The sequence below is a fragment of the Trichomonas vaginalis genome, chromosome VI, assembly GCF_026262505.1.
Source record: "Trichomonas vaginalis G3 chromosome VI, whole genome shotgun sequence".
Lineage (NCBI taxonomy): Eukaryota > Parabasalia > Trichomonadida > Trichomonadidae > Trichomonas > Trichomonas vaginalis.
In genome coordinates, this window is record NC_067208.1 from 6,567,920 (window position 1) to 6,594,234 (window position 26,315).

The window sequence follows — 26,315 nt, forward strand, 5'->3', positions numbered from 1 at the left end:
TTGATGCTTCAAATGAATTTGATTTTTGACTGAAACGATTAAATTTTGATTATAAAAATTTTTTTTTCATGTTCAAAAAAAATTAGACCATGACATCTCGTATGACTTTGCACATAGACCATAGCCAAGGGCAATTACTTCGCTCTAAAATCTTTGGTCATGATGGTGTTATTATCCCATTCAGGGAAGGATACATTGCGAAGAAATGCAAATTAATTCGTGAGTTGAAATTTTATAAAACATATGTAGGCAGTTTGCATAATATCTTAGAGCCCGAACTCATCCCTTCTGTTGAAGGCATTGTTGACGACAACAACGTTCACTTATCTAGTTCAGATGACGAAGTTGATCTTGAAGTCAAGCGCGACATTGAAATCAATCACAAATCAGAACCATACCTTATGATGCATGACATTGCAGATGGTTATTCACGCCCAGCTGTTCTAGACGTGAAACTTGGAACTAGAACTTGGGCGTTAGGTGCCTCTAAAATAAAGCGTGAGCGTATGAAGAAGAAATGCTCATGCCCTACATCATCGGAGCTTTGTGTACGTGTCCGTGCCGCTATGTGGTACTCTCGTACACCAGATAAGTGGCCTGTTGAAGAGAACATCAACTGTGTTAAACGCGAATGGGGTAATTCATGCTCTAAGTCGGAGTTTCTCGACTTCTTGAAAGATTTCTTCCACTACCCAAACCAAATTCCTATTTTTGTTGAAAAACTCAATAAGTTGAAGACATCTATGGCTAAAATGCGCGAACAGTTTGGTGCTCGCATGTACTCTAGCTCGATTGTCTTCGCGTATGATGAAGATGATCCATCCAAATTTGATTGTCGTTTACTTGACTTTGCGAAGACTTATTTAGACATCGACAAAGCGGCTAAAGAGTCAAATGAAAGTGTTGATGAGTGTGAAGACTCTGTTCTTCCAGCATTGAACAGTATAACTAGTATGATCGAATCTCTTGTTTAATTTTTTTATTTATATTTATATATAAAGTGTTTGTTATCATGTAATGAGGCGATATTCATATACATATATATTCATATATTTATATCTATACTATCGCCTAACTACATTTTCTTTTTTTTCATTTTTCATTTTAACAATAAAGAGAGTTTATAAAGAATCATCATTTTACCTTTTATTTTTAATTACTTTCTTTCTTGCTAAGTTATTAATTAAATTAATATTTTTTTTTAATATCTGAACTTATTGAGCTGGATATCATGCATTTAACTAATGTTATGAAAACAGCTAGTAGAATATGACATTATATATCTCTTATAGCAAAAAAAGTGACTTTGCGAGGTAAGAAAGAACATAATTCTCACCATATCTGTGTGAAGGAGTAAGAAAGAACAGAATTCTCTATCCGTTTCATTTCATTAATTCTCTTTTGTTTATTTTAGTAAAAAAAGTTTTTCATTGGGTTCAAAAAGAATACTCATTTTTGACTACTTTATGCACAAATTGAATGCAAAATAATCGTCTCGCTTCTGCCATTGGGTATGAAACTATCGAGAGTGTAATTGAAAGACTTAAATTGATTTTCATGGTTTATGTCTGCTTAACGAACACTCATACAAAAATTTGCAATACATCATAAACAATAATACATGGTTTTACTCATAACTTCATTAACTTGATTTTCTATCATTTTAATTATTATCTATATCTTAGTTTAGGCTTTCTAAGTTTGAAACATACCCCAACCATATAGAGAGTACTTTCGAGACATTCATTTAGAAACAAGAGTTACATTTATTCAACAAAATATATAAAGAATGTGTAAGATCGATAAAAAGCGTATGGAAATTAAAAATCACTGTTTGAGTACTTTCTGAGACTCTGTTTGTCAGAAATATATACATTTGAATACTTTCTGACACCTTTTTCAAAGTTTTTGACATTGTGAGGTTTTTGTGTCAAAAAGTAATCAATTTTCCTCTCAAATGATGATTTATTAAAAAGATCACTTTTTTATCAACTTTTTTTTGTCAAGCGAGTAAAAATAGATTTTTTTTCAAATTATTTTGTTTCAAATTATTGTGTTGGCGAAGGATAGCGGCTGAATTGATCGAAACATGATTTTCCTTGTTCGTAATCACCAAATTTTATTGAAAGACGTTTGTTTGCTTGGAAGAAACAAGATTGTGCTTCTTGATATTGAATAACATAATTTTCAGTGTAAATAGGAGAAGTTGAGAAAGAAACTGCACCAGAAACATCAAGAATGTCACAGTAACAATTATAAACTGCAACATTTCCGTTAGAGTTAGAAATTGAGAAATAAACGTGATTATCAAAGAAAGTTGACTCAAATATTTCTACAGTAGAATGATCAACACTTAAGAGTGCATCGTATGTCGTAATTTCGTTTGAAATAAACATAATTCTGTTGATTTGAAGAGATTTATGAATATTTATTTCTAAACCTTTAAACATTGATGTAGAATTATATATCGTATTTGTTAATATCTTTAATGATGATGCAGATCTAATTGCTGGTCCAATTCCGCAATAAACATTATTTTGTGAAAAATTACAGCCTTCGAAGTATTGATCACCGAAATTCGTGTAAACTACATACGATACATCTGGTGTTGGATAATATGTTCCGAAAAAGTTATTAAGATTGTAAAATGAACCTTTTTTTTCGTTAACATTTGTTGATAAATATAAGCAATTGCAGCTACTTCGAGCGGTACAGTTCAAACAACAGACTTCTCGTAGTACTGCGAATTTCCTTGTGTTAATATAAATTGCTCCGGCTTGGCCATTCGAATTTGAGTCTGCACGGCATGAGGAATAACGACTATTTTCGATAATGATTTGTACGTTTCCTACTATATTTAAAGCTCCTCCGATATCTGATGTTAATTTTTGAAAATTACCGTTTCTAATGAATACTGAACCACTGACTGGGTTCAAATAATGCCTTTCATTCGATTCTATAGTAAGACATGTCTCTGGCGCTGAGGATGCAGTAGTAAGGAAAAGAGAAATCATAAATTTATTTGCAAAAAATAGTTTTATAGCTCGAGTGCATAATAATGTTCTAACTAATGATTTTAGTAAAAGTTTTTCATTTGATCTTGACTTATTTGGGCTTTTCGATATAATTTCAAATCGAATATCTTTTTTATTCAATGGGATCACCAAATAACGAAGTTGCTCATTGAAGAAAAGTAATGCAAGCAAGAATTGATGTTATTTTCTCCTTTTTTGAATGAAATATAATGTTTTGAAGAATTAAATTATGCTATTTTATATCCATTTGTTGGGGCTAATATAATTAAATACTTATTTTTGCATTAATCTAGTAAAATTAACTGTACGTTTAAAAAAATAAACTATTCAAATCCTGGATGAGTTTGCTTGACTCGTCATGGTTCACAGACAGACCAATTCATCCAGATAAGCAGCCCAAAAAGATTCCTATGACGGAATGGGAATACCAAGAAAAACACGGCCTTGATAGCCAAAAGGATATTGATAGTGATTTTTCTGATCCATCAACTTTCTCATTTTCAAGTGATCAATCGATGGACTCGGATGGGCCAGCACCACCAAAGAAGGAAAGACCGCCATTAAATACTTCAGACCCAGAAAAAATTGGAGAAGCACTAAAAACAGATTTAGATTTTATATCAACATCGCATAATTTAAGCACACAACGTAGAGAAGCTGCAGATAGAGAGATACAAGATACAATATCATCAGCAAAATATACATATTTTAACGATTTAGAAGCTGAAGCGCAATTTAGCGATCTGTCCTTTTCAGATGACTTCGAATCATCTTCAAAATCTAAAACAAATAAATACGGAATATCAGATGCACTCGAATCCGAACTTATGACCTGTGGAGTACAAAAAGTTGGAAAAGGAGATTCGTCATGCATCGTAAGAAAATCACAGTCAGCTAAAATCGATTCATCTAGCAAAAATTACGACTTTGATAATTCATCTTCGAAAATCTCAAAAATTTCGACACTGAAAACAACAGATAAATCAACAAAGACAGATAAAAATACAGATACTATATCAACAATGGCCGATATTTCATCATTCCATGATACAATGACATCAGATTTCAAATTAGAATCAACACAAGGAAAAACAAAAACAGATACAGATAAAATTAGCCCTAATAAAAGGAAATCGGTTACTATTACAGATACTCTTCAATCAACCTTAGAAAAAGCAAAAAGTAATAAAGATACAAAAGAATTTACTGATTTTAGTAGTGACACCGATCTTCTTGCCACAAATCGAACATCTACATTAGGTACAACTGATCTCCAAACGAATACTCAAACAATGGGTGATTCTCTCATGAAAAGCAACACAATTACAAAGAAAACAACAATTTCATGCAAAACAGACACATCAACAATTAAACCTGATCCAAATGCAAGTAGTTTATATGGAAGAATTAATAGTAGTCTTGAAATTTCGGATCAAAACAACAAACTTGCGAAAGAAAAATATAAGAAACAACTCGAAGAAGAAAACAGTCCATACAAGAAGATGAAAAAAGAACCAATTCCAGATCAAATCCCAGAATTCATGAAAGATGAAAGAAGAGAACTTATTGAGCGTCGAAAAGAAGAATCACTTCAACGACAAAAAGAAAGTTTGAGACGAAGTGAAGATATTTCGAAACAATTAGAAGAATCAGTCAGAAAACACGAGATGACAGATGAAAGACGTAAAGCATTAGAATACAAACCAAAGCCATTAGAAGACAAATCACCACGATTCCCTAAAGAAGACAGAACATCATTAAAGTCAAAGTGATTGGAAGAAGAAGAGAAAAAGCGAGCATCTAAACAAAGTTCTAAGAAGAAATATGAATTAATACCAGATGAATCTGATTTAATCAAAGAAAGAAAACTCAAGAAGTTAATAGGAGAACAAAAATTAGAAGAAATCGGTGAAAAAGTCCCTCCTCCACCTCCAAAAGAGAAGCATCGTAAAAGAGTTGTTATTGACGAAGATGATGTTGATCCAAGGAGGTTAAATATGAGTGAAAAAGATAAGAAGGCGTTCTATGATCCAGCAACAACAAAAGCAGCACAATTACGTAATCAAATGATCAGACAAAAGATTGTTCAACAAGCAGAAGCAGACAGAGCTAAACGAGAAGAAGAAGATGAACGACTTAGGAAGGAAATCAAAGTTGCTGCAAGGATCGAACCAGATTTGCGGAAATTACGAGAACAAAGTCAAGTTAAAACGAAAGATATTAAAGAACGTAGGAAAGAAGAAGAGGAAAAAAGTAAACAAGTTTCTAAGGAAACTCGAAAAATGCTTAAACGAGTTGAAAAGAATCCTTCATTGTTTAACAGAGAAGGACAAGAACTAACAAGACAAGAAGCGCGTCATCGAGCGAAAGTCAGCAGTGTTGTTAAGACTCAAGAACAAATGCATTGGGATACAGTCCGAGCTCGAAGAGAAGCTAAAAATGAAGAACTGAGAAAGATGTGGAGCGGAAAAATGTAATGTTTTTATGTGTTTATTAAATAAAAAGATATTTGTTTATTTATGTTAAGTATGAAATGTATACACATTCTCTATATTTTGAAGGTAACTTTTACCTCAACAAATAAAAATTATTTCTCTGAAAAATACAGAGAGAAATTTAAATGCGGAACTTTGATATTTTTCCCCACACATTAGTATTTTCACTCTTTGCATATGAACTCTATATTGCATTCTGGCTTAAGAGTGCACTAGGAGGATTACGGCTTTTTAATCCTCCTTTTTTTCTAAAAATTCTTCTACTTTTTAGTACTTTCGAGCTCTAAAAAGTAGAGCTTAAATGCGTCTGCAATTAGAGCGCATTCATATCATATACCTCATTCTCCTTGAAATAAAACATAATTCAATATTTTTATTAATTCTTTTTAATTTTCCTGAGAAGTACCTTAATATGTTATACCAATCTAATGTAAATTCATATTTAACATCAAATTAGGCTTGAGAGTTTCATCAAATTAATTTTATTTTTTTTACTAAAGCAATACAAAGAGAAGTAATGAAATGATATGAATAATGATAAACAATTTCATATTTTGTGTTAATATTCTCCATTTTGCATAAAAAAGTAGGAAACTCTGCTTGACAGAGATATGTCGAAAAATGAGAAAGATTATTAATACAATATATATTTTGAACATTAATTGTTGTAACTGATCCTTTTGTTTTATCTATTCTGTCACAGAAAGAATTTTTAACTGTAATTGAATAATTAGAATAAGCTTGATAAAATTCTACTTCTGGTCCTGTGTTTCCAAGAAATGAACAGTTTTCAATATGAACAGTTGATCCACCTGCCCAGAATGTTCCCCAATTAGATTTTGTGTGTTTATTATTCAAAACATTACAAAAATTAAAACTATAATTACCATAATTTAATGATAAAATTGAATAATTTGATGTTGTGTTACAAAATGATGAATATGTTACATTACTTTGACTTGTTGGTTCATATAGAATTATTCCTGCTCCATAGTTTGCTTTACAGAAACTTGTGTTGATTGATTTAACTCCAATATTTCCAGAAAGAAGATAATTTGTATAATCTTTTTTTAAATTTCCGCATTCATAAAAAGAACTTTCATAAAGATAATTTTTATTATTATTTGAATTTCTAATTATGTAAACATATGAATGATGTCCTCTATCAGAGTTTGTTTTTGATTTGTAGCCACATGATCGGTATTGGACAATGGAACTATCACAGTTAAAGTATATAGATCCACCATTTGTATTACTGCTGCAGTTAGTAAATGAACAATATGAGTTAAGAAACTTATTGTTTGTATTCGTAAAATAAATGGCACTATTAGTTGTAATGGTGATGAATATACAGTTATATAAGAAACACTCATTTTTTGTTGATTTCGCGGTAACATTTGTACCTTGAATTGGTTCTGAATTAGGTTGTGTATTGTAAAATAACTTCCAAACATTATTAGGTGATTGATCAAAGTGTAAATTATTCATAGTTGATATGTGTTTTTGGACTATATTTTGAAAATTGCTATTTAATTTCATTGTTTTCAACAATAATATCATAAAACACCACATTGTAAAAAAGTGTCAATTAATTTCTACTTTAATTGACTTCAATATTTCCTTTATCAAGAAAATTGAGGATGTTTTATTGTCGTCTGGAAAAAGTGACAAATTATTATTGTCGTCTAAAAAGGTGACAAATTATTATTGTCGTCTGGAAAAGTGACAAAATTATCATTGTCGTCTAAAAAATAGATTTTTCAAGCATGTTTCGGTACCTAAATAAAGGAAGAACATCAATTCCATCTATGTATATAGTATGCAAACACGCATGATATATGGAGTAGCTCTTTATCTGGCTAAAAATCCTATTATTTGAAAATTCGCATTGTTGTCTAAAACCGCCAGACGACAATAATAATACCCCAAGATAATTTGTATAATCTTTTTTTAAATTTCCGCATTCATAAAAAGAACTTTCATAAAGATAATTTTTATTATTATTTGAATTTCTAATTATGTAAACATATGAATGATGTCCTCTATCAGAGTTTGTTTTTGATTTGTAGCCACATGATCGGTATTGGACAATGGAACTATCACAGTTAAAGTATATAGATCCACCATTTGTATTACTGCTGCAGTTAGTAAATGAACAATATGAGTTAAGAAACTTATTGTTTGATACATTAAAATAAATGGCACTATTAGTTGTAATATCAATGAACAAACATTTATATAAGAAGCATTCATTATTTGTTGATCTTGCTTGAACGTTTGTACCTTGAATTGGTTTTGAATTAGGTGGAGTATTGTAAAAGAGTTCCCAAACATCACCAGAAGATTGATCAAAGTGTAAATTATTCATAGTTGATGTGTGTTTTGATACTGTTATCTGAAAATCGTGATTGAATTTCATTGTTTTCATCAAAAAAAATGAATCGGCATTATTTGACATTTCAATGATGTAAATGTCAAATAATGCCGATTCATTTGAATCTTATATTCAAGTTATGAAATTGCGATTCTTTTAGCTGTCATCAGCATTTTAACAGCTAGTGCATGGAAACAATGATGTAAATCATTCTAATCTTATATAAAAACATCGATTTTGCTGATTAAATTTTTGGATTTCGTAATAAAATGATCAATATTGTAAATAATTAAAGCTATTGTACTTACACATGATTTGTATATTATAAAATGTATGAAATATCGACTTAATTCGCTTGAAAATTTGAAATAGGGAGAATCTTTATATAAAACGCCTAATATCTAACAATTATTACATTAAATGAATACTTAAATTTGAGTAATCGATGATTTATATGAATTCTCTGGTCTGAATAAAGAATATCGAAAATTAGTTTGATTTTGGGGTTGTTTTGATAGTATTGTCAAATGTAATGATGTAAAAACATGAATTTATTAGTAAATACATGCTCGTGTTTGAGTAAAAATAGATATTTGTTGTTGTGAAATAAGTATTTGATTTCTTGTAAATCTTGAATGAAAACAATAAGTTCGTATCAATGGGAAAATCGAATATGTAGCTATTTAATTTGTATCAAAAGAATTTTTTAATGAGAATTTAAATTTCGAAGAAATTTGTTATGTATCGTTGAGTTTTGTAATTAAAACTGATATGTTAATGATGTGATTTGCTTTTTTAAAACATTTATTAGTCTTGATGAAATAATTTTTCTTTTAGTTAAACATTTCTTCTGAGTTTGCTAATAAAGACGGAGTCCTTTGTGAATGTGACATAGGCGCCCGAGAACCGTATGCACAAAAACTCTTATTGGGTGTCTTGTCTTTAGATATTCTTTCAAAAATATGCCAAATTTGATTGATGATTTCTAAAAAAGTAATCTAATCATCTGATGCCATTAATTGTATTTAGAAAAAAAATTCGTTCTTTTAATTTTTTAAGAGTATCACAGCAGATGATTAACTTTCCTTGATTTACGATACAACTAATTCACCAAATGCAGAAGTGCAATCGAATACAAACAATCGAATCTCCTAATTGATGAATCAAATAGTCCATTTTTCATTGAATTATTTAATCAAATCGTCTCTAATCATAGCAATCCTCCAAAATCAATCAGTAGTACACATGTTATCTTTGATCAATTCTTACGTTATAAAGAGAAGAGCACATTTATATGATCTCAAGTATATTTTTGATTTTTTTTTCAAATCTTGTCAATAAGACATTTGAAGTTGTTACCGATACAGTTACATAATTTTGAGATACAAATTCACCGCGCAATATTATTTTATTAAACTAAAACAGAGATAATTTTCTAAAAATTTAAATCATACATTGATCAGTACCTTGTAGAAGATACACATATTGATTTCAAATTCGTATGCATTGAAATGTTCGACGACATTTACACTGTTCGTTTTGAACCTATAATTATTCCATTTATAGTTGAAATGACAAAAATTTACCACATCAAGATAAGCGATGATACAATCGAATTGATCTCACATTTCAGCATGATACAAATATCAATAATATGTAAACTAAGAAAACATTATTGATATTTACTTAAGGGTGCACCCGTATGTACGTTTATTTGAGAGGAGGAGGATTACCCTCTCAATTTTGAGGGATTCGTTAGTTTATTTTCTCGATGAATATGCAATAAAATTTGATTTTTACCTTATCAATATACTTCATATAATATACACATGTTCATGTAAAAACTTTTTCCAAAATCCTCAGGAATTAAGGGATTTTTGAATTTTAAGAATTTTTTTCGAATTTTTTCGAAAAAAAAATATTTTCAGAACAGCCTTAACGGCTAAGATTTAGGAACAATGTTAAGTATCAAAAAGAAAGGAGGTCTGATATAGACAACATATATCGTTGAAGGTTGAAAAAATCTCGAATATTTGAGCCCAAAATTTCAAATTTTAATTTTTTGAAAAAAGAGGCCACCCGTATGTACGTTTATTTGAGAGGAGGAGGATTATATTTTTGAAAGGGTGAAACATTATGAATATGTTAATTATATAATAATATGTATTATTATAAAAAAGAAAAAATAAAGCACGTTAAAATTTTTCTTTCTTGATTTTTTACAAAATCTACTTAGAATTATGCAAAATATGACTAAATAATTATAAATTTCAAGTTAAATTTTAATTTTGATAAATAATTTAAATTTCAAAATATCAAGTTCAGTTCGACTATGTATGTAGTAATTCCTCAATAAAGTGCCAAAACCCTATTAAAATATATGAACATTTTCAACATTTTAATGTTTTTATTTAAAAATTTGATGGAATATGAGCTTCAAACAATTATTATGCAAATAAAAATAATTAAATATATGTATTTATTCGTATTACAACCGTAGTAAGTCGATTCTTCCTTTCTTCTACTGAGATTTGAATTTGATTTCGAATTGTAAAGAGATTCAAAGGGAAAATACTAGCGGATAAAAACTACCTCCATGAAAGATTCATAAAAGAGCCCAGAAGATGAAAAGCATACAGAATAGTCATAGCCATCATAATCATCAATAATTGAATTAAAAATTTTGGTAATAATGCAGAATTCTGGAAGCTCAAAGTAGAATTGATACGTTTGATTGAAAAACTGGAAAAAATCCAAAACAGTTGTGTAAATATCTACAGTTTTCAAGTGTGAGATGCATTTATCAAGATAATGCAAAGATAGATGTAATATTTCATGGCTATTATGATATTTATCAATGGTAGTTAGGAAAATTTGATAATCAATTGATGATAAATACTCGAAATTCTGTTGTGAGTCAAGAATTTGAATTGTTCCGAGTACATATTTAAAATGGTATTCAGAACAAGTTGATATATTAAAAATTGCATTTAAGGCATCAAAATTTACCAATTCCGAACTATTTTCTTTTGAGTATATGTAGTTGATGAATGAGAAAACTTTAAAAACGTGGGTTTCGTCGGAAACAAGTTCAAATAAATGTGTAAATATCTTGTCGTAATCATCTATTTCTTGCCCAAAATATATTTGAAATGCAACAAATATTTCATTCCTATTAAATGTATTGTCATTGGTCTCCTGCATTTTTGGAGACTCCTTATACTCATCCCACATTGAAATAAATGAATTTTTCCTTATATATTAAGGATCATCAATATTTGCATATGTTGTTTTAAATAATTAAGAAATTATTTTTTTAGAACTTGTGAATTTTGTATTATATATTGATTCAATAATCCAGGGAAAAACCGTATCATTTCGTCGTCGCTTAAGGTAACATTTTCATTGCCAAACTTAACAACGTAGGACACCTTATCAGGGAAAATTGAATTTTTTGAAAATCCTAATATTTCGGCTCTACGTTCATTAGGTCCTTTTGAAAGTATAGTTAGCTGATATTCTCGAACAAATTTATTATTCTCTTCGAATTCTTCGGACGATTTCCATACTGGTTCTTTAATAGTTTTATATTTTACGAGATATTTGACACTTGTATCATTGTCAAATGAATGATCCATTATACATTCAATCTCATACTGATTAGTGCCATCTTTTCGCTTTCTTCCTCTTTTTGACATAATTATATTTAAAAATGGTTTACAAACTTTACATGTCATATTTAGAATGATATATGATTAGTATATTAAATAAGTGATATCTGATACTTATAGCAAATGAGAAATTAAAATTAATAAAAGTTAAAAAAAATAATATAATTAATAATTATGAATAATTATTACCACAAAAATACATACTGTATACATTTCAAACACTTTTAACATCAGCATTATTTATTTACCTGATCAAAACATAATTATTCATGTCTCATGCATTAGAATAACTCTATTTATTAGTTAATTAAAATGATGTTCATGAACAAAGTTATATATAATTTTCCAAGGTCATATAAGATGAAAATCGATTTAATCAAGACAGTATTATATAATTGACTTCCACATATATAACTGATCAGTAAAAACATTAAAAAAATAAGTATTATTGAGTATAAGATCGCATTTATTGATATCAAGCATTACTATTGAATAAATGATATAAATCCACACTGTAATAGTATCAAATAACAATTTTTACATATAATTCAATAAGGTACATATAGGTTATATGTTATACTAATACATAAGAAGATCAAATCTTAAAAAATAGCAAATTGATAAAATGCGATATTTATTTCAGAATAATAAAGCTGTTTGTATATATGCAAATAATAGTACTTTAATATAAAGACTATTTACAATGTGTATTCATAATTTTATAGGATAGAAATACATTTTGAAGATATTCATAATATATTATTTGTAAAAATATATCATATATCATTAATAACTATATAATATATTTATACAAATATTGCTTATTTAAACTATGTGAATAACTTAGTTTAAAAGCTATCCAATCCTGAGATTCGCATTGTCGTCTAAAACCGCCAGACGACAATAATAATACCCCAAATTTATTTGTTCTCAAAACTAATATTCAATCTTTTCAAAATTTATATCAATTCATTCATCTTACGAACAAGTGAAGATTACTCAAAAGCAGTTTAAAATAATTAATTAATGATTAGGTCGTCCGAAATATATGATTTCACGAAAATATTTTATCTTGCCACGATTTCAGACATTACATGACAGAATCACCTCACAATTATTATTCGGAGGTTATTATGAGTGTGTTCAGTAAATGATATACAACTGATTCCGAATTTTAATTTATCCATCTATCTACGTTGTAAATTGATCGCAGTTATTTCTAAAAAATGCAATATTGAGTATTAAATTATTAGAAATTGATCATAAAGTGCTAATATCACCCCAAACATCTATCAATGCTTATCAATGATGTTTTCAGGAAAATATCTTTACACGAATAAAGCACATTAGTAGCTCTTCTTTCATAATATGTTTTTCATGTATATTTATAATATATTTGTACCATTTCTATGCGAACCTATCTATATTGTTTTCAAAAATAAATCATAAATTGCAATCCATATTTCATAGCTATCGAAATGGGTCGTTTATTACAATTTATGCTTTTTTATGAGTTCAGCATAAATTCCATACCGAGCTTATTCTCTTTCTCCAAAAATAAAGATTCAAAGCCCAAAAAACATTCCTCAAAAAGATAAGCTATCGATCTGTTGCATGCTAAGTAGTGTCAACGATAGAAATTGAGATCCTATTAATCGTCGAGGAAGTACGATTATTTTTTGGGCGAAAAAGTATCTTAAAATATGATTATTAATATGTTTTTAAAATAAAAAATTTGAAAGTTAATTTGAGATTCTCATATAATTTTTTGAATGAAAAAATAAATATAGTCTATATGAGTTTTTGAATAATCACACTTGAGATATATCTAAAAAATAATTAAAAATAGAGTTTGAGAAGACTTTTCAAGGTGTAATGAAAAGAGAGGTAGGGCAACGATAGAAAATTTTTGGAAAAAAAGTTCGGAGATCTTAAACGTATCATATTCCCTGCATGGTTTGGTATCTTCCGCCATGCGTTGTGTCAAACATATTGACACTTTCCAATAATTAATTTATGGTATGAGTCACAGAGTTAGATTATAAAAAGAAAGTAAATAATTGCAATTAGAAATCATATATGTCGGAAATCAAATGTTGATGAGCAGAAACCTTTTACTCATCATAAAAGAGATAAATCACTAAAGATTTGTATACATTAGAATTTGATATTTGGTGCTCGAAAACTGTCTGATGGGACTCCTCCAAAATGAACCAATCTATCGCTGAGGACCAAATTAGATGATGTGGATGGTGTATTCTCTAATTCTAACTTAGGAAGAATGGGAACAAAACGAATGACGACAACAACATATCAAACATAGATTAAATATCTATGAATCAATAAAGTATACGTGCATTGAAGGTGATAACAATCACTTGAGGCTTATAACTCTTTGACTAAATTATGCAATAATTAAATATAATCATTTTTATATTTTTATACTGATAGTAATTAATATACTATCCTGCTTAATAAATGGTATGATCAAATTTGTTTGAAAATTTAATTATGTATATGAAACTATGTCTTCTATATAAAAATCAAAATTTTCGGACGAACCTAGATTGAACCTTTATGAAAATCTATCATTTTTGTTAATTGAGTTAATATGAATCTTTTACATATGTATATATAGCATTGATAGCTTATATAATCATGGTTTATTCCATATTAACATATTTTTTCAGTTAAATTTGTTAATAATATCATGTAACAAATTAATTCAAGATTAGAATGTCTACAAAATGCTAACAAATAAGAACAAAATACGATTTCTCGACTTAAATTTTAATATGGAGTAGTTTTTCGTTTAAATCTAATTAAAAATGAATAAAAACTTATCTTGTACTATTTTCATTCAAAGATTTTAATAATGTAAATCATGCATTTTCATAATTCAGTACAGTTCTTTTTAGAATTAAAGTTGATGAGGATGATATTTGTGATTTAAAATAATTTGTTAATGTTCACCTTTTATTCATCACCTTGTGGTATGCCCTAAAGCAATAGCATTATCAATTCTGCTGAATTGATCAACTCAAAATTCCAAAAAAAATTCAAAATTTCAAAAATGAAATGAAACAATTTGAATTTTCACATGAAAAAATTAATTTCGAAAAAAATTTGGAAAATCAAAGTATTTGATAATTAGTCAAATAATCAATTTACATCGTTTTTACTCATAAAAAACAACTAATTTTTGATTTTGATATCATATTTGATAAATACTCATTCCAGAGTTGACGTAATGTATTAATTATTGTTAGAGATATTGCTTTCGCAGCAAAATTCTTATTTCATGAAAGAAAAAAAAAATGATTTTATTCCAACAAAAACAAGGAGTAGGTGACAAAAGTGCATACTCTTAAACAACCGTCGGATTTCCGGGTGAAATCGTGACACACTTTCGTCTTTCGTAGGCAGTGGTGGTTGTTACAAAAGGTAACTTCGAATGTAGCGTGAAATCTGCAAAAAAAATTCTGAAATTTGAATGGAGAACACAAAAATTGAATAGTTTACGTCAATAAAAAAGAGAAAAATGAAGCTAATGTGTCTCGAACCTAGGACTTAGAGCAGCAATCACACTGTTTATCCCATTACACTACATGCATCTCTCACCTCAGTGAATGAGATCAACTATATGATAACTTTTCCCCATTATATTCTTGTGGAAAAGTGACAAATAGCAACTTTGACCCTCTCTCCAAAAACAAGTAAACAGATGAATGGAAACGTACTATATTTTCATAAATGTAGTAATCAGCGTGTCGGCTTTTGTTTATCATGTTCGAGTCAAAATGTATTAACTTGTAATAAGAAATATTCGAAGATTATATGAAGTATTGAGCATTCTTTGTAAAAATATTTGTAATTCATTACTAACATATATAATAAAGTTGTTTTTTTTTCCTTATTGCAATAATTTTGTCTGATTTTAATAACTTTTCATGTATACGAGTTGTGTGAATATGCATCATAATATGCGTAAATATACTTATTTGCGACGAATAATGTGGTTGCATAATGGAGGTGCTAAATTTTGATTTTTAATATGGGGCTTTGGTATGTATAATCATGTTCTTATCTCAACGTAGGAGTATTGGTGCAATATGATTAAAATTTACGAGGTTGATCTTAAATTGAATAATTCTGGAGTATAAATCACAATGCAGCTAATTCTATGTTAAAGATAGATACAGATTGTAGTAATCAATTAGGGAGTACAAATTCATTCTTTCATTTCTGTCGTATTGAGCAGAAAGGAAGAGATCATAACCCTAGGAAAAAAAGCCCAAATTTGTCACTTTTCATAGTACGTTAAACTCAATTCGCTCGGCGAATGCCGAGCACACGTACTCATCATTCAACATAATATTCTCATTCTTTGGTTATTATAGTGCCAGACAACACAAGATTTCAAAGAATTACTTGAGTTTTCAATTAATCTTAATCCGATTTTAGATTTATCGAGAACTCCATCATCACAATCACATACTTCAGTGCGGTAACTACAATTATCCATATACAGAAGGAAGTTCTTTTCGAACAACTCATTTGGAGTCTGTTTTGGAAAGAACTTCTTTCTGTCCGACTTAATTTCATAGTTCCTGATCAACCAAAAGACAGAAACCACACACTATCTACTTAGGAAAGGAGTTCTTTCTAAATCTTCCTTAAATTGAGATTTTACGAGAGATAACCCTTCTATTGCACTTAAAAATGAACATTTTGATATCTTTAGTATCACACATGGTCATATATAGTATTTCATCTACATGAATACATTCATCTTTCGAAGTCTCTCATTAAATGGGAGGCTTCGAAAGATGAATCGTTTTATTCATACAACTTTAAATCTCGAACACATTTAGAGAGTGAGTATATCATTTTATTCTTGTTTTGAGTTTATTCTGATTCAAAATTGTAGTGAAAACAGAAGTTCACACATCATATCTGAATGTGAGCTCATCTATACTTATACGATCTCAATACCTCCACTCTAAGCATAAGAGGTGAAGTTATATAAAAATTATCAGATGCGTTGAAGTCTCAAAAGTATTGCCTGAATGCTTGTTTCATATTTGTCCAAGTAGTTTCAATGAATAAATGTATTGTTTTTTATAATTTCGATTTATTTTTAGAAAATATTCAATATAAACCTTTATTGTGTTATTTACATCTCATAAATTCTCTGTCTAAATCATATAAAAGCGCGTTTTACCCCTATGAATCAAGAAATTCATTCAATATTCATGGTATATTTATTAAATTTATACAATTTACTAATAATCAATATTATATCCTCATAAATAGCAATATATTTTGGTAATCTATGATAATCATATACAATATTTGAAATCAAATTTTCATTAGTTTAGGTTCCTTGTTAATAGTAAACCATTATATTTATTACTAATAATAAAATCTATGTGTCGTATTGAAATTCAATAAAATTACTTATTCGGTCCAAAAAAACAAATTAGATAAAATTTTTCTTTTTTTATGTAATTTTTGTTTTTCATTTTTCTCAAGATCCTAAGTTATGTTCTAACTTTTGACATCATATCCTATCATGCTAGGCTATATATTATAGCATATCCAAAAAGCAAGGAAATCTATCAGAGAAGCCTTTTTGACCTATCGTTGCCCTACCTCTATGAAAAGTGTGATATAGAAAATAATTATAGATATTTTAATTTTATATATTGTGCTAAGCATTATATTAAATTTTTAGGAAAAACACTTTTCATAAGTATTCAATATTTGAAAATACGCTCCAAAAAAGAATAGATTCTTTTATATTCGCTTATATAAAAGGAGACTCTCTATCAGATGCGAATGCCTGAATTCAGCACCTCTGATAGAGAGTTTCCTCTTATATAAGCAAATCTTTTTCATTCGTTTTTGTTAATATAAAAACATAAAAATCTACCAATATGAGAAATTAAACCCTGCGAGGCACCAGTCTAGAACTGGCACTTCGCAGGGTTGAATTTCTCTTGACAAAATTCAATAATCAAATGCTCCAAAGTTTTCAAATTTTTATTAGGAATAGGAGCCTACAAAGCACTGATTATATATCAGTGCCTGGTAGGCTCCTATTCCTTCTCTAAATGGGAGAAACTTTGTTTGAATAAGATAACATGCGAACAAAGTTTCTCCCATTTAGAGTGGGATTTGGAGGGTGGGAGGTACATAGATAGACTATGTATCTCTCACCCTCCAATTCCCTCGGGAAAGTTCGAAAACTCGGTCGCAATCAGAAAAGGTAACTAAACTCCTTTCGCCGATCCGATTTGCTCCATATTTAAAATATAGCTTGCATATGTAGAAGAAAAGCTAATTTTGAAGTACGCCCGAAATCCACCAACAGGATTTCGAGCTACTAAAAAGGTACTTTTAAATGTGATTTTTTTTATAAAAAATTAAATTTATTTTAAGATCAGACTAAAAACTAATTTTATGGAAAATCTATATCGACAAATTTATTACTTATTGGGTATATAGATTTTTTGATTATGGCAATTATGTCTGATATGCTTCCAATAAGCCAAAACACATTTCATACTGATTTCTATAAAAGGTATCTTTATTATAGAAGTGTAAGCTATATCTGTTTGTTTTTTTATTATAACAAATTCAAAATTCTCTTATAAGGATTAGATGAAATCTGTATTACTAAATCATTAGCTAAATGAAGGTTCAAATAGAAAGTAAATATCAATTTATATGATACTGAAACCAAATAGTTCTTTTAATAAAAGATAACACGCTGAAAATTATTGAGTATTTGCAAATCTCAAAAATCTATTGGTGAATTTGGCTCAACTTTTAAAATTATAACATCCATATCAAATCATAAAAGCAGACAAAAATTAAAGCCAAACCTATCGGCCAATTTTTTTTTGATATTTTGATTTTTGAGGTATACTTTTAAAAGTGGATTTAAAGCACTTATGAAAAAACATTAACTTCTGTCGTTATGATTATTGATTTAGACAATAATGATTTTAATCTTTGATTATCAAAACACTAAAGTCATCTTTTTAACATTTGCTTGGTAGCATTAACTCAAGTCTAAAGTACTATTTTATGTGGCACTCTTAGAATTTTTGTATTCATTGTACACGCTGAAATAGTACCATTAAAGTTATGGCGGACTTTCAAAAAATAGTTTGGTCACCTTTCAATCAGATGCAATTGCGACCGAGTTTTCGAACTTTCTATTAGGAATAGGAGCCTACAAAGCACTGATTATATATCAGTGCCTGGTAGGCTCCTATTCCTTCTCTAAATGGGAGAAACTTTGTTTGAATAAGATAACATGCGAACAAAGTTTCTCCCATTTAGAGTGGGATTTGGAGGGTGGGAGGTACATAGATAGACTATGTATCTCTCACCCTCCAATTCCCTCGGGAAAGTTCGAAAACTTTGGTGCAATCAGCAACGATTGCACCAAAGTTTTTGCGTTTAATTGAAGAAATTGCTCTTTATGATATATACAGTTACAATGCATATATCATAAGGAGCAATTCCTTCCAGATATCTGGCAAACTTGCTCGCAATGGTTCACAATTGCGAACAAGTTTTGTCATTTGTCAAGAGAAATTAAACCCTGCGAAGCGCCAGTTCTAGACTGGCACCTCGCAGGGTTTAATTTCTCATATTGGTAGCTTTTTATGTTTTTATATTAACAATAACTCATGAAAAAGATCCGCTTATATAAGAGGAAACTCTCTATCAGAGGTGCTGAATTCATGCATTCGCATCTGATAGAGAGTTTCCTTTTATATAAGCAAATATAAGAGAATCTATTTTTTTTGGACCGTATTCTCAAATATTGAATACTTATGAAAAGTGTTTTTTTCTAAAAATCTCAGAATATATTTACAATAGTAAAATAAATAAGATATTTAAATTTATTTTTAAATGCTTTTTTTTATATGAGATTCTCAAAAGTTATATCAAAAGTCTGTTTTTTCTAAAATCTAATATCATAATCTATTTCTCATTTTAAGTACATCTTAATTCATTTTATTTTCTATATTTTTTCAATATTTTTGAGGGAATTGTGTTGCTTCCCCGACGATAAAATTGAGAGGTTTACACATTGACACTACTTAGCATGCAACAATTATGCATGAATTACCAAACAATAAGCTCAAAAATATTTCTTCTTCATTTTATATTAAAATCAGAAATGTTGGTGAATTCATTTTTACCGAACATTCCTGAAGTATGTTTGAATCTAGGTCAGAAACAGATCATCAGTTATCAATCTAACAGTTCTGATACAATTTACTTGATTAAAGTTAGATTAAAGCAAATTCAAGATCAAAACGTTTTCGATTGTAAGATTTTATCAACATTCGATCGAATAAAGTTATCATCATCTATTAAGAACTTAAACAGTGTGCTATTTATCCAATTTACTCTATGGAATCAAAAATCATTATTTCAAACTCAGAAAATTGACTATATAACAGCAAGATATTCTAGAAAATGCCTCATACCACAAAATGTATCTTCGATTAATGTATTAATTACAATGTTACCTTTTAAACCAATGATTTTGAATCATTTTCCACGATTTTCAGCATGTATCAATGCATTTTTATCTATTTGTCCTCATATTACGGCATGTTTTAATTCCTTTCCTCTTGTAAAATACATGATTTCTTCTCAAATCACAGAAAATCTTGCATTATCAAATTTGTTTTCGATTTTTCCAAATAACTTTGCAGACACTGACATTAGAGATGATGTAATATGTTTCGTTACTCAATTTTGTAATGAATGCGGATTCGAATTGGAAATATTGAATAATTTACCGGGTTCAAAGGTAGAATCTGAAAATGATCCTGATATTATTGTTTGTTTACCTGAATCATCCGAGAAATCACTAGTTGAAGAAATAATTGCCATTCCTAAACGACAATATTACAAAATAATTTCAATAATTTTAGAAGAAAACGGTGTTCTCTATACAAATGTCAATACAAATGCAGGTTCCTTCAAAATTTCTAACAATGGAATAGTACAAACAGATCATTTCACAAAAAGTTCTGATTTAAGTGAAAAATATATAGCGCTAATATATGTACGATCAAACATTTACGATTTCGTATCAGCCAATTTTCTTTGGCCTCATCCAATTGTTAAAAATCCAGATTTATTACAAATTGAACAAAAATCTCTTGTTCCTGTTAAAGTTGAACCAAAAGATGATTGCTTTTACTTTTCATATGATCCAAAACATGATCCATACCCTTCAACTCCTTCCAGATTTGTTAGATCTCATTATGGAATTTTAATGCCAGTACAACCTAAAGGTCAATTGATATGGTGTCAAGAACTTAATAAAGATCCATATCCCAAGTATTTTATTGGAGAAAAAATGAAAGTTTCGGAAATTATTAAAAATTCTGAGATATCGAATGCCATTTTAGTCAAAATGTCTGGTAAATTTATTCTTTCAGCATACAAACCTCTTGAGGATGAAGAAATCCAGTTTCCTACAGAGAATCTTTTAGTTATTGAAAAACACAAATCAAAAACTATAGATACAGATAAAAAGAAAACATATTTTGTGTCTTATGCAAAGCAAAAGCATGTAATGAACACATGCGCAGGAAATCCAATTGAATCAAGCATTCTACAATATAATTCAAATCCACAAGTATTTGAAAGCTTAATAGATGCACTTGAATATAGCAAAATTGAAATTAGCCCAAATAGGACTGGATTTTCTATTGATGAATCGGATTCTTCTTACATATTCATAGTTAATTCAAAGTTGAAATTTAAAAAGTCCTTACATCGTTCAAATGACTTTTATAATCTTAATTATGATTTTGTTAATTTTGTAGTTGTTCAGAAACTTCAAAATTCAACTAATAAAAAGGACTGAAATAATTTCGCATAAACTACGCATTCCCCTCATCATGAACTAGTTTTCAAACTTCATGTTACTAATTTTTGTTTGTTTTAATGGCTAAATTTAAGTTTATTATAATAAATTTTTTTTATAAGATAACTAACCTTTTCTATATTGTATAAAATACATATATCTCAGTAATAAAAATCTTTTTCAATATCATATGATATAAATAGCCTTTTCACTATAACTTGTATTAACATTGTAGTTAAATGCAAATCATAAACTTGATGTTTCGTTTTCCAATGATATTATTAGCCTTTTTAACTATGGTATAAACTACATGTACCTCAATAATAAAAATCTTTTTTCATTTATTTAGCGAATGAAATGAATTTTCTGCGCATAATGTACTCAACATCAACTTGTTACTTCTTATAACATATTATTAGTTCTTAATTATAAAACCCATCAAAGTTGTCACTTTTCCTACATCACTTTGATTACGTAAACTTTTTTTCATCTAATGGAAGAATTTCTTCAAACTTTACACACAACAAGCGAAAGCACCGAGGAATTACTCTATAATGCAGAGAGATTCAAAGCACTCCTTAACGAAAAGAACGAAAACGAGAAGAAAAGCCTCATTGAACTAAAAGAAGAAAATGAAAAGCTCAAAACAGAACTACAAAAAGAAGAAGAATGGGCAAAATGTGTTGCCCATGATGTCATTTCAGATGAAGAGAGCTTCAAAATAGGAATGCTAAAGGCAATATGGGAATTAAGCAGATTTGATACAAATATAAAAGATATGATTGAAGAAGATGTTCCAAATCTACTTATCGAATACTTATCATCCGAATCTAATCACGAAATACTTGCTTCCTGCCTAGGAATTCTCGGAAACATTGCCGCAATCGAAGAATTTCGAAAAATTCTTGTTGATAAATATACAACATGCATCGGGCAGGCAATAAAGATAGCAAAGAACATATTGGATGCCTCAGAAGATTGCCTTATCGATGCAAGAGAATCGATTTCGTATTTATCAAACATTTCAATGGAGAAGTTCATGGCAAACATGATTGTTCAGTGTGGAACATTAGAGACTGTTGCATATTCCATCAATAAGTTTGAAGAAAATGATACATTTGTTGATTTGTTGGTTCAACTTGCCACAAACCTATTAAATAACACAGACAAGCATCCAATAGAAGAGTGTGATATGCTGAAGCAAAGTTTAATGAGTCTAAAGACGAAAACAAAACAAATGATTTCATTAATTACATTAATTTGAAATAAATTTTAATAAATATCATATTTTTATAATATATTTATGAATACAAAGCATTGGTTTTCTGTTCACTAAGATATTGTGATTAAAATTACTGCATCCAAAAATTATTGAAGAAGAATAGGGTTTAATTTATAGATTTGGAGAATATTTAAAATGTGTAACATGCATATATGTGGTGATATGAATTCTTAGACGAATCATTGAAATTCTTTGATGAAGGGTTTTAAAATGTAATTAATAACAATAATGATGTTTGATTATAAGATAAAAATGAGTGTTATAGTGTTATCTTGTGAGTTTGACCTTTGAAAAATTTTTGAAATCATATTTCTTACCACCAACTGGTAGAAGATCCCCTATTATCACCAGTCTTAAAACGAAATATCATTTATATTATAATGAAAAAATAATATAATTGTCAAGGCACGATGGCCGAGTGGTTAAGGCGTGGGATTAGAGTCCCCATGGGCTTGTCCCGCATCAGTTCAAATCTGGTTCGTGTCGTTTTTGGCTTTTTTCTATTTTTGCATATAAATATCGAAGATTTATTTAAAGCAGAAGAATACTTAATAAGAATTCTTTTCAGAATGGGAAAAATGGTAATCTTTAAAGAATGTAATACAAAATCATTAGATTTGATTTATCTCCAATATCTTTTCTTACCTGATTTTTAATTAATCTACAACATTTAAAGCATATTCTAAGCTAATTTACCAAGTTTGCACATAGACAGCTCAAATTTTTTTAATTTTATTTTTTGAAATTCCGCTTTTTACTCATATCAGTATAAAAACATAAAATAATTAACAATTATATATAAGAACCTTCTCTTGAAGAAGCCATTGATGGAATTTGTGCTAATGCAGCACCAATTGCTTTACGGCTTACTTTTTCAAGTTTCAAAGAATCCTGGTAATATGGTGTTCGATCGCAAACAGTAAAATCTAATAGGGAAAGAGTTAATTCTTCACTTTCAACTCTAGGATTTTCAACTATCGCGTTTGATGGAAAATTAGACGACGAGTACGTATCATTTACATTTACAATATAATCACTTCTAACGCCAATCAATGTTCTAACTTTATTGTCTTTAATGATGCAACTCACAATGTTTAAATATTTGGTATCAGATTGAAAAAGAGAATTGCCTTTACAATACATAAAGTTGCAGAGAATAGCGTTATGAGTTCTCTGTTGATTTGATTGACCTGGATTAAACAATATATTCGAAGATGAAAAATTTTTAAACTGAGACTGTTTCCAAAGGCTATCGTAGAGAACATTAGCAGAGTTTATTCCGGCATGCTCTTGATTATAACAAAACGACATATTATTATTTATGAAAATAATTTCACCGGATGCAATGCCAGCTAAGAAATTTCCACTATCAACACCACGACCAATTTGTGAAAAAGTAGACATGTTGTGGTGGTTAGTCGCATATTTTGACTTGCTAACTGTAATACCAAAAACTTGGCCATTTTTGCTGCTATAACTATTGTAGTAGCATACACCATATTCAGCAAACTGTCCTTCTTCTCTCCAGTAAAATGATCCACCAGCAAAGTTATCATCATTAGAAAAGCAACTATGAAAGACCGTATCACTCAATAACATGCACATTGTTGAGATTTTATTTGTAAAGCGGACAGCTCCATAAGGTTGAATGTTCTTGAACAAGCAATTATCGATCCAATACCAGGTGTCAACGGTAAAAGACAAGTACCAGCCGTTCCAGGCATATCTCGATTCAAATCGAGTAGACGCGAATTTTTCAAACCATAGTTTATTTTCACAAGTTGCGAAAAATGGAAAGAATGATAGCATTTTACTTTCAACAACAGAAAAATTGATATTAAAGAAAATTTCGAGGGTGAAAATCTTGAAATTGTAATGCTCATATATAGGAAAAAATAAATGAGTCAACCAGATTTAATCTATGGGGCAGTTTTCAATGCTTTTAAATTCAGAGCAAAAATCACAAATAACATACTTTGTATACATTGACCTAAGATGAAATAAATTTTTATGGCTGATAGCAGAATTTTTTTACAATGATTTTGAAAAAATTGAGACGTGGACAAGCCTTTGATCAGAATTCGATTATAAAGATGTTCATTCATGTATTAATACCTTCATAAATAATTTTGGAAGTGCAATAATTTGGAAAAATTGCCCTAACAATTTAACGTTTAAGGGTCCACTGTAAAAATTGAAAGTCTCTCAAAATTGAGAGGCGATTTGCAAATAATCGTTATCGTCTTTTTTCGAAAATCCACTTTTCCTAGTGTTCTGATTAATATTTTGTGAATGTAACAATAAAGTATATGTTTTAGTAAGATGATAATACATTCTATCACTTCAAATCACATAAAAATTGCAAAATCAGCGAGTTTTATAAGAACATGATTTTTTTCGAATTTTTTCGCTTCTGGATGCGTGTTTTGAAAAATAGATATTTTCGAATTTTGATTTTAATTTAAGTATAAATTTTATATTAGGAATTTTTTTGACCTATTTCCAATCATTAATTCCTAAGTTTTTCTAGGAATTTAATTGAGAAGAAATTAGGAAATTCGCTTTAATGCCATTACATCCTAATATTGTGATGCATGTAGTTTATATTTATTGAGGCTAATGCCGGAATATCGTGCATTTTATAAAAAATTCAAAGAATTGACAATTGGATAGCACAAATTTAATTCTCTAGACAAAGTATTATTGTTTATATATTCAAAGCATTATCCTTCGTTTTGAAATGTTGGCAAAAAATTTTCGTGTTATTTTTTGTGTTTCAGCATAAATTATGTATTTACTTATGAAAGATAAGCATTTTATTCATTATCATAAAGATATACCAAAACAAATTGATAAAATTTAAAAAAATGTGTATTTTAGTGGGTATTATTCTGGCCAATGCCCATTTTTAAACGATTTAATATTGACCATATCAATAGCCGACTCAATGTAAAAATTTAGATATTATTTTTTTCATTATTCAAACTTTGATAAATTTTAGTATAATGAATGATTTTGTTTCGTGTATGATACAGAAATGAAAAGCTCGATTAATATCATTTTGCATTTTTTCAAGAATGTTAGAGTACATCTACATTAAAAAATCGGATTCGAATTGCGATACTGCATCAAATTGTTGCACATCTGATAAGGATCTCAAAAGAGTAAAGTTAATTTTTTTGCGTTTTTTTAAGTTTGGGCCTTAGTAAAAACACCATCTTGAGCAATATTTTTGGGACGACGATAGGCCTTATTTGGCCTTACAGTGGACCCTTAAAGTTTCTGAAAAATTGAACAATTATTTTTTGCTGAACTAAATTTTGACTTTTTTTCAAATTCAGAAACTTTAAATAGGAAAATATATTCAAAATATATTAGTCACTTTTTGAGAGGAGGGATGATTAAAAAGTGAATATATATATATATATTAATAGTTGCTTGATACTTTTTCGGTTCTATTTATAAGCCCGTAAAAAGTGTCATAACTATAATGATATTCCTTTTCAATATGGTAAAAAATATCCGAGTCACTTTTTGAATTCTCT

General features: G+C 28.9%; 6 protein-coding genes and 1 non-coding gene across 7 annotated transcripts, besides 7 other annotated features; 4 read left to right on the forward strand and 3 right to left on the reverse strand.

The window, feature by feature from the left end:
• Positions 1-74: 74 nt before the first annotated feature.
• Positions 75-1,271, forward strand: TVAGG3_0817190 (inositol phosphate biosynthetic process; the record flags this gene model as incomplete). The annotated part of the gene is made up of 1 exon (XM_051247869.1): positions 90-974. One exon carries the CDS (start codon positions 90-92, stop codon positions 972-974), a length of 885 nt encoding a protein of 294 aa, XP_051083344.1.
• A 54-nt stretch (positions 1,272-1,325) lies between these two features.
• On the reverse strand, positions 1,326-3,179 carry TVAGG3_0817200 (uncharacterized protein; the record flags this gene model as incomplete). The annotated part of the gene is made up of 1 exon (XM_001290401.2): positions 2,049-3,014. One exon carries the CDS (start codon positions 3,012-3,014, stop codon positions 2,049-2,051), a length of 966 nt encoding a protein of 321 aa, XP_001290402.2.
• A 202-nt stretch (positions 3,180-3,381) lies between these two features.
• Positions 3,382-4,082, reverse strand: TVAGG3_0817210 (uncharacterized protein; the record flags this gene model as incomplete). The annotated part of the gene is made up of 1 exon (XM_001289588.2): positions 3,544-3,909. One exon carries the CDS (start codon positions 3,907-3,909, stop codon positions 3,544-3,546), a length of 366 nt encoding a protein of 121 aa, XP_001289589.1.
• Positions 4,083-9,594: 5,512 nt separating this feature from the next.
• Positions 9,595-10,515: a mobile genetic element.
• Positions 10,516-14,917: 4,402 nt separating this feature from the next.
• Positions 14,918-14,947: a mobile genetic element.
• Positions 14,948-15,890: 943 nt separating this feature from the next.
• Positions 15,891-15,938: a mobile genetic element.
• Positions 15,939-17,599: 1,661 nt separating this feature from the next.
• Positions 17,600-17,843: a mobile genetic element.
• Positions 17,843-18,765: a mobile genetic element.
• Positions 18,766-19,167: a mobile genetic element.
• A 616-nt stretch (positions 19,168-19,783) lies between these two features.
• TVAGG3_0817280 (uncharacterized protein) lies at positions 19,784-21,653 on the forward strand (the record flags this gene model as incomplete). Its single annotated transcript, XM_001297913.2, has 1 exon — positions 20,127-21,488. One exon carries the CDS (start codon positions 20,127-20,129, stop codon positions 21,486-21,488), a length of 1,362 nt encoding a protein of 453 aa, XP_001297914.1.
• Positions 21,654-21,981: 328 nt separating this feature from the next.
• On the forward strand, positions 21,982-22,752 carry TVAGG3_0817290 (armadillo (ARM) repeat-containing protein family; the record flags this gene model as incomplete). Its single annotated transcript, XM_001297914.1, has 1 exon — positions 21,982-22,752. The coding sequence occupies one exon, from the start codon at positions 21,982-21,984 to the stop codon at positions 22,750-22,752; it is 771 nt and encodes a 256-aa protein (XP_001297915.1).
• A 422-nt stretch (positions 22,753-23,174) lies between these two features.
• Positions 23,175-23,256, forward strand: TVAGG3_0817300. The gene has a single exon. It is a non-coding gene; the product is annotated as a tRNA-Ser (tRNA).
• Positions 23,257-23,562: 306 nt separating this feature from the next.
• On the reverse strand, positions 23,563-24,579 carry TVAGG3_0817310 (uncharacterized protein; the record flags this gene model as incomplete). Its single annotated transcript, XM_001297915.1, has 1 exon — positions 23,563-24,579. One exon carries the CDS (start codon positions 24,577-24,579, stop codon positions 23,563-23,565), a length of 1,017 nt encoding a protein of 338 aa, XP_001297916.1.
• Positions 24,580-24,948: 369 nt separating this feature from the next.
• Positions 24,949-26,042: a mobile genetic element.
• Positions 26,043-26,315: the final 273 nt, after the last annotated feature.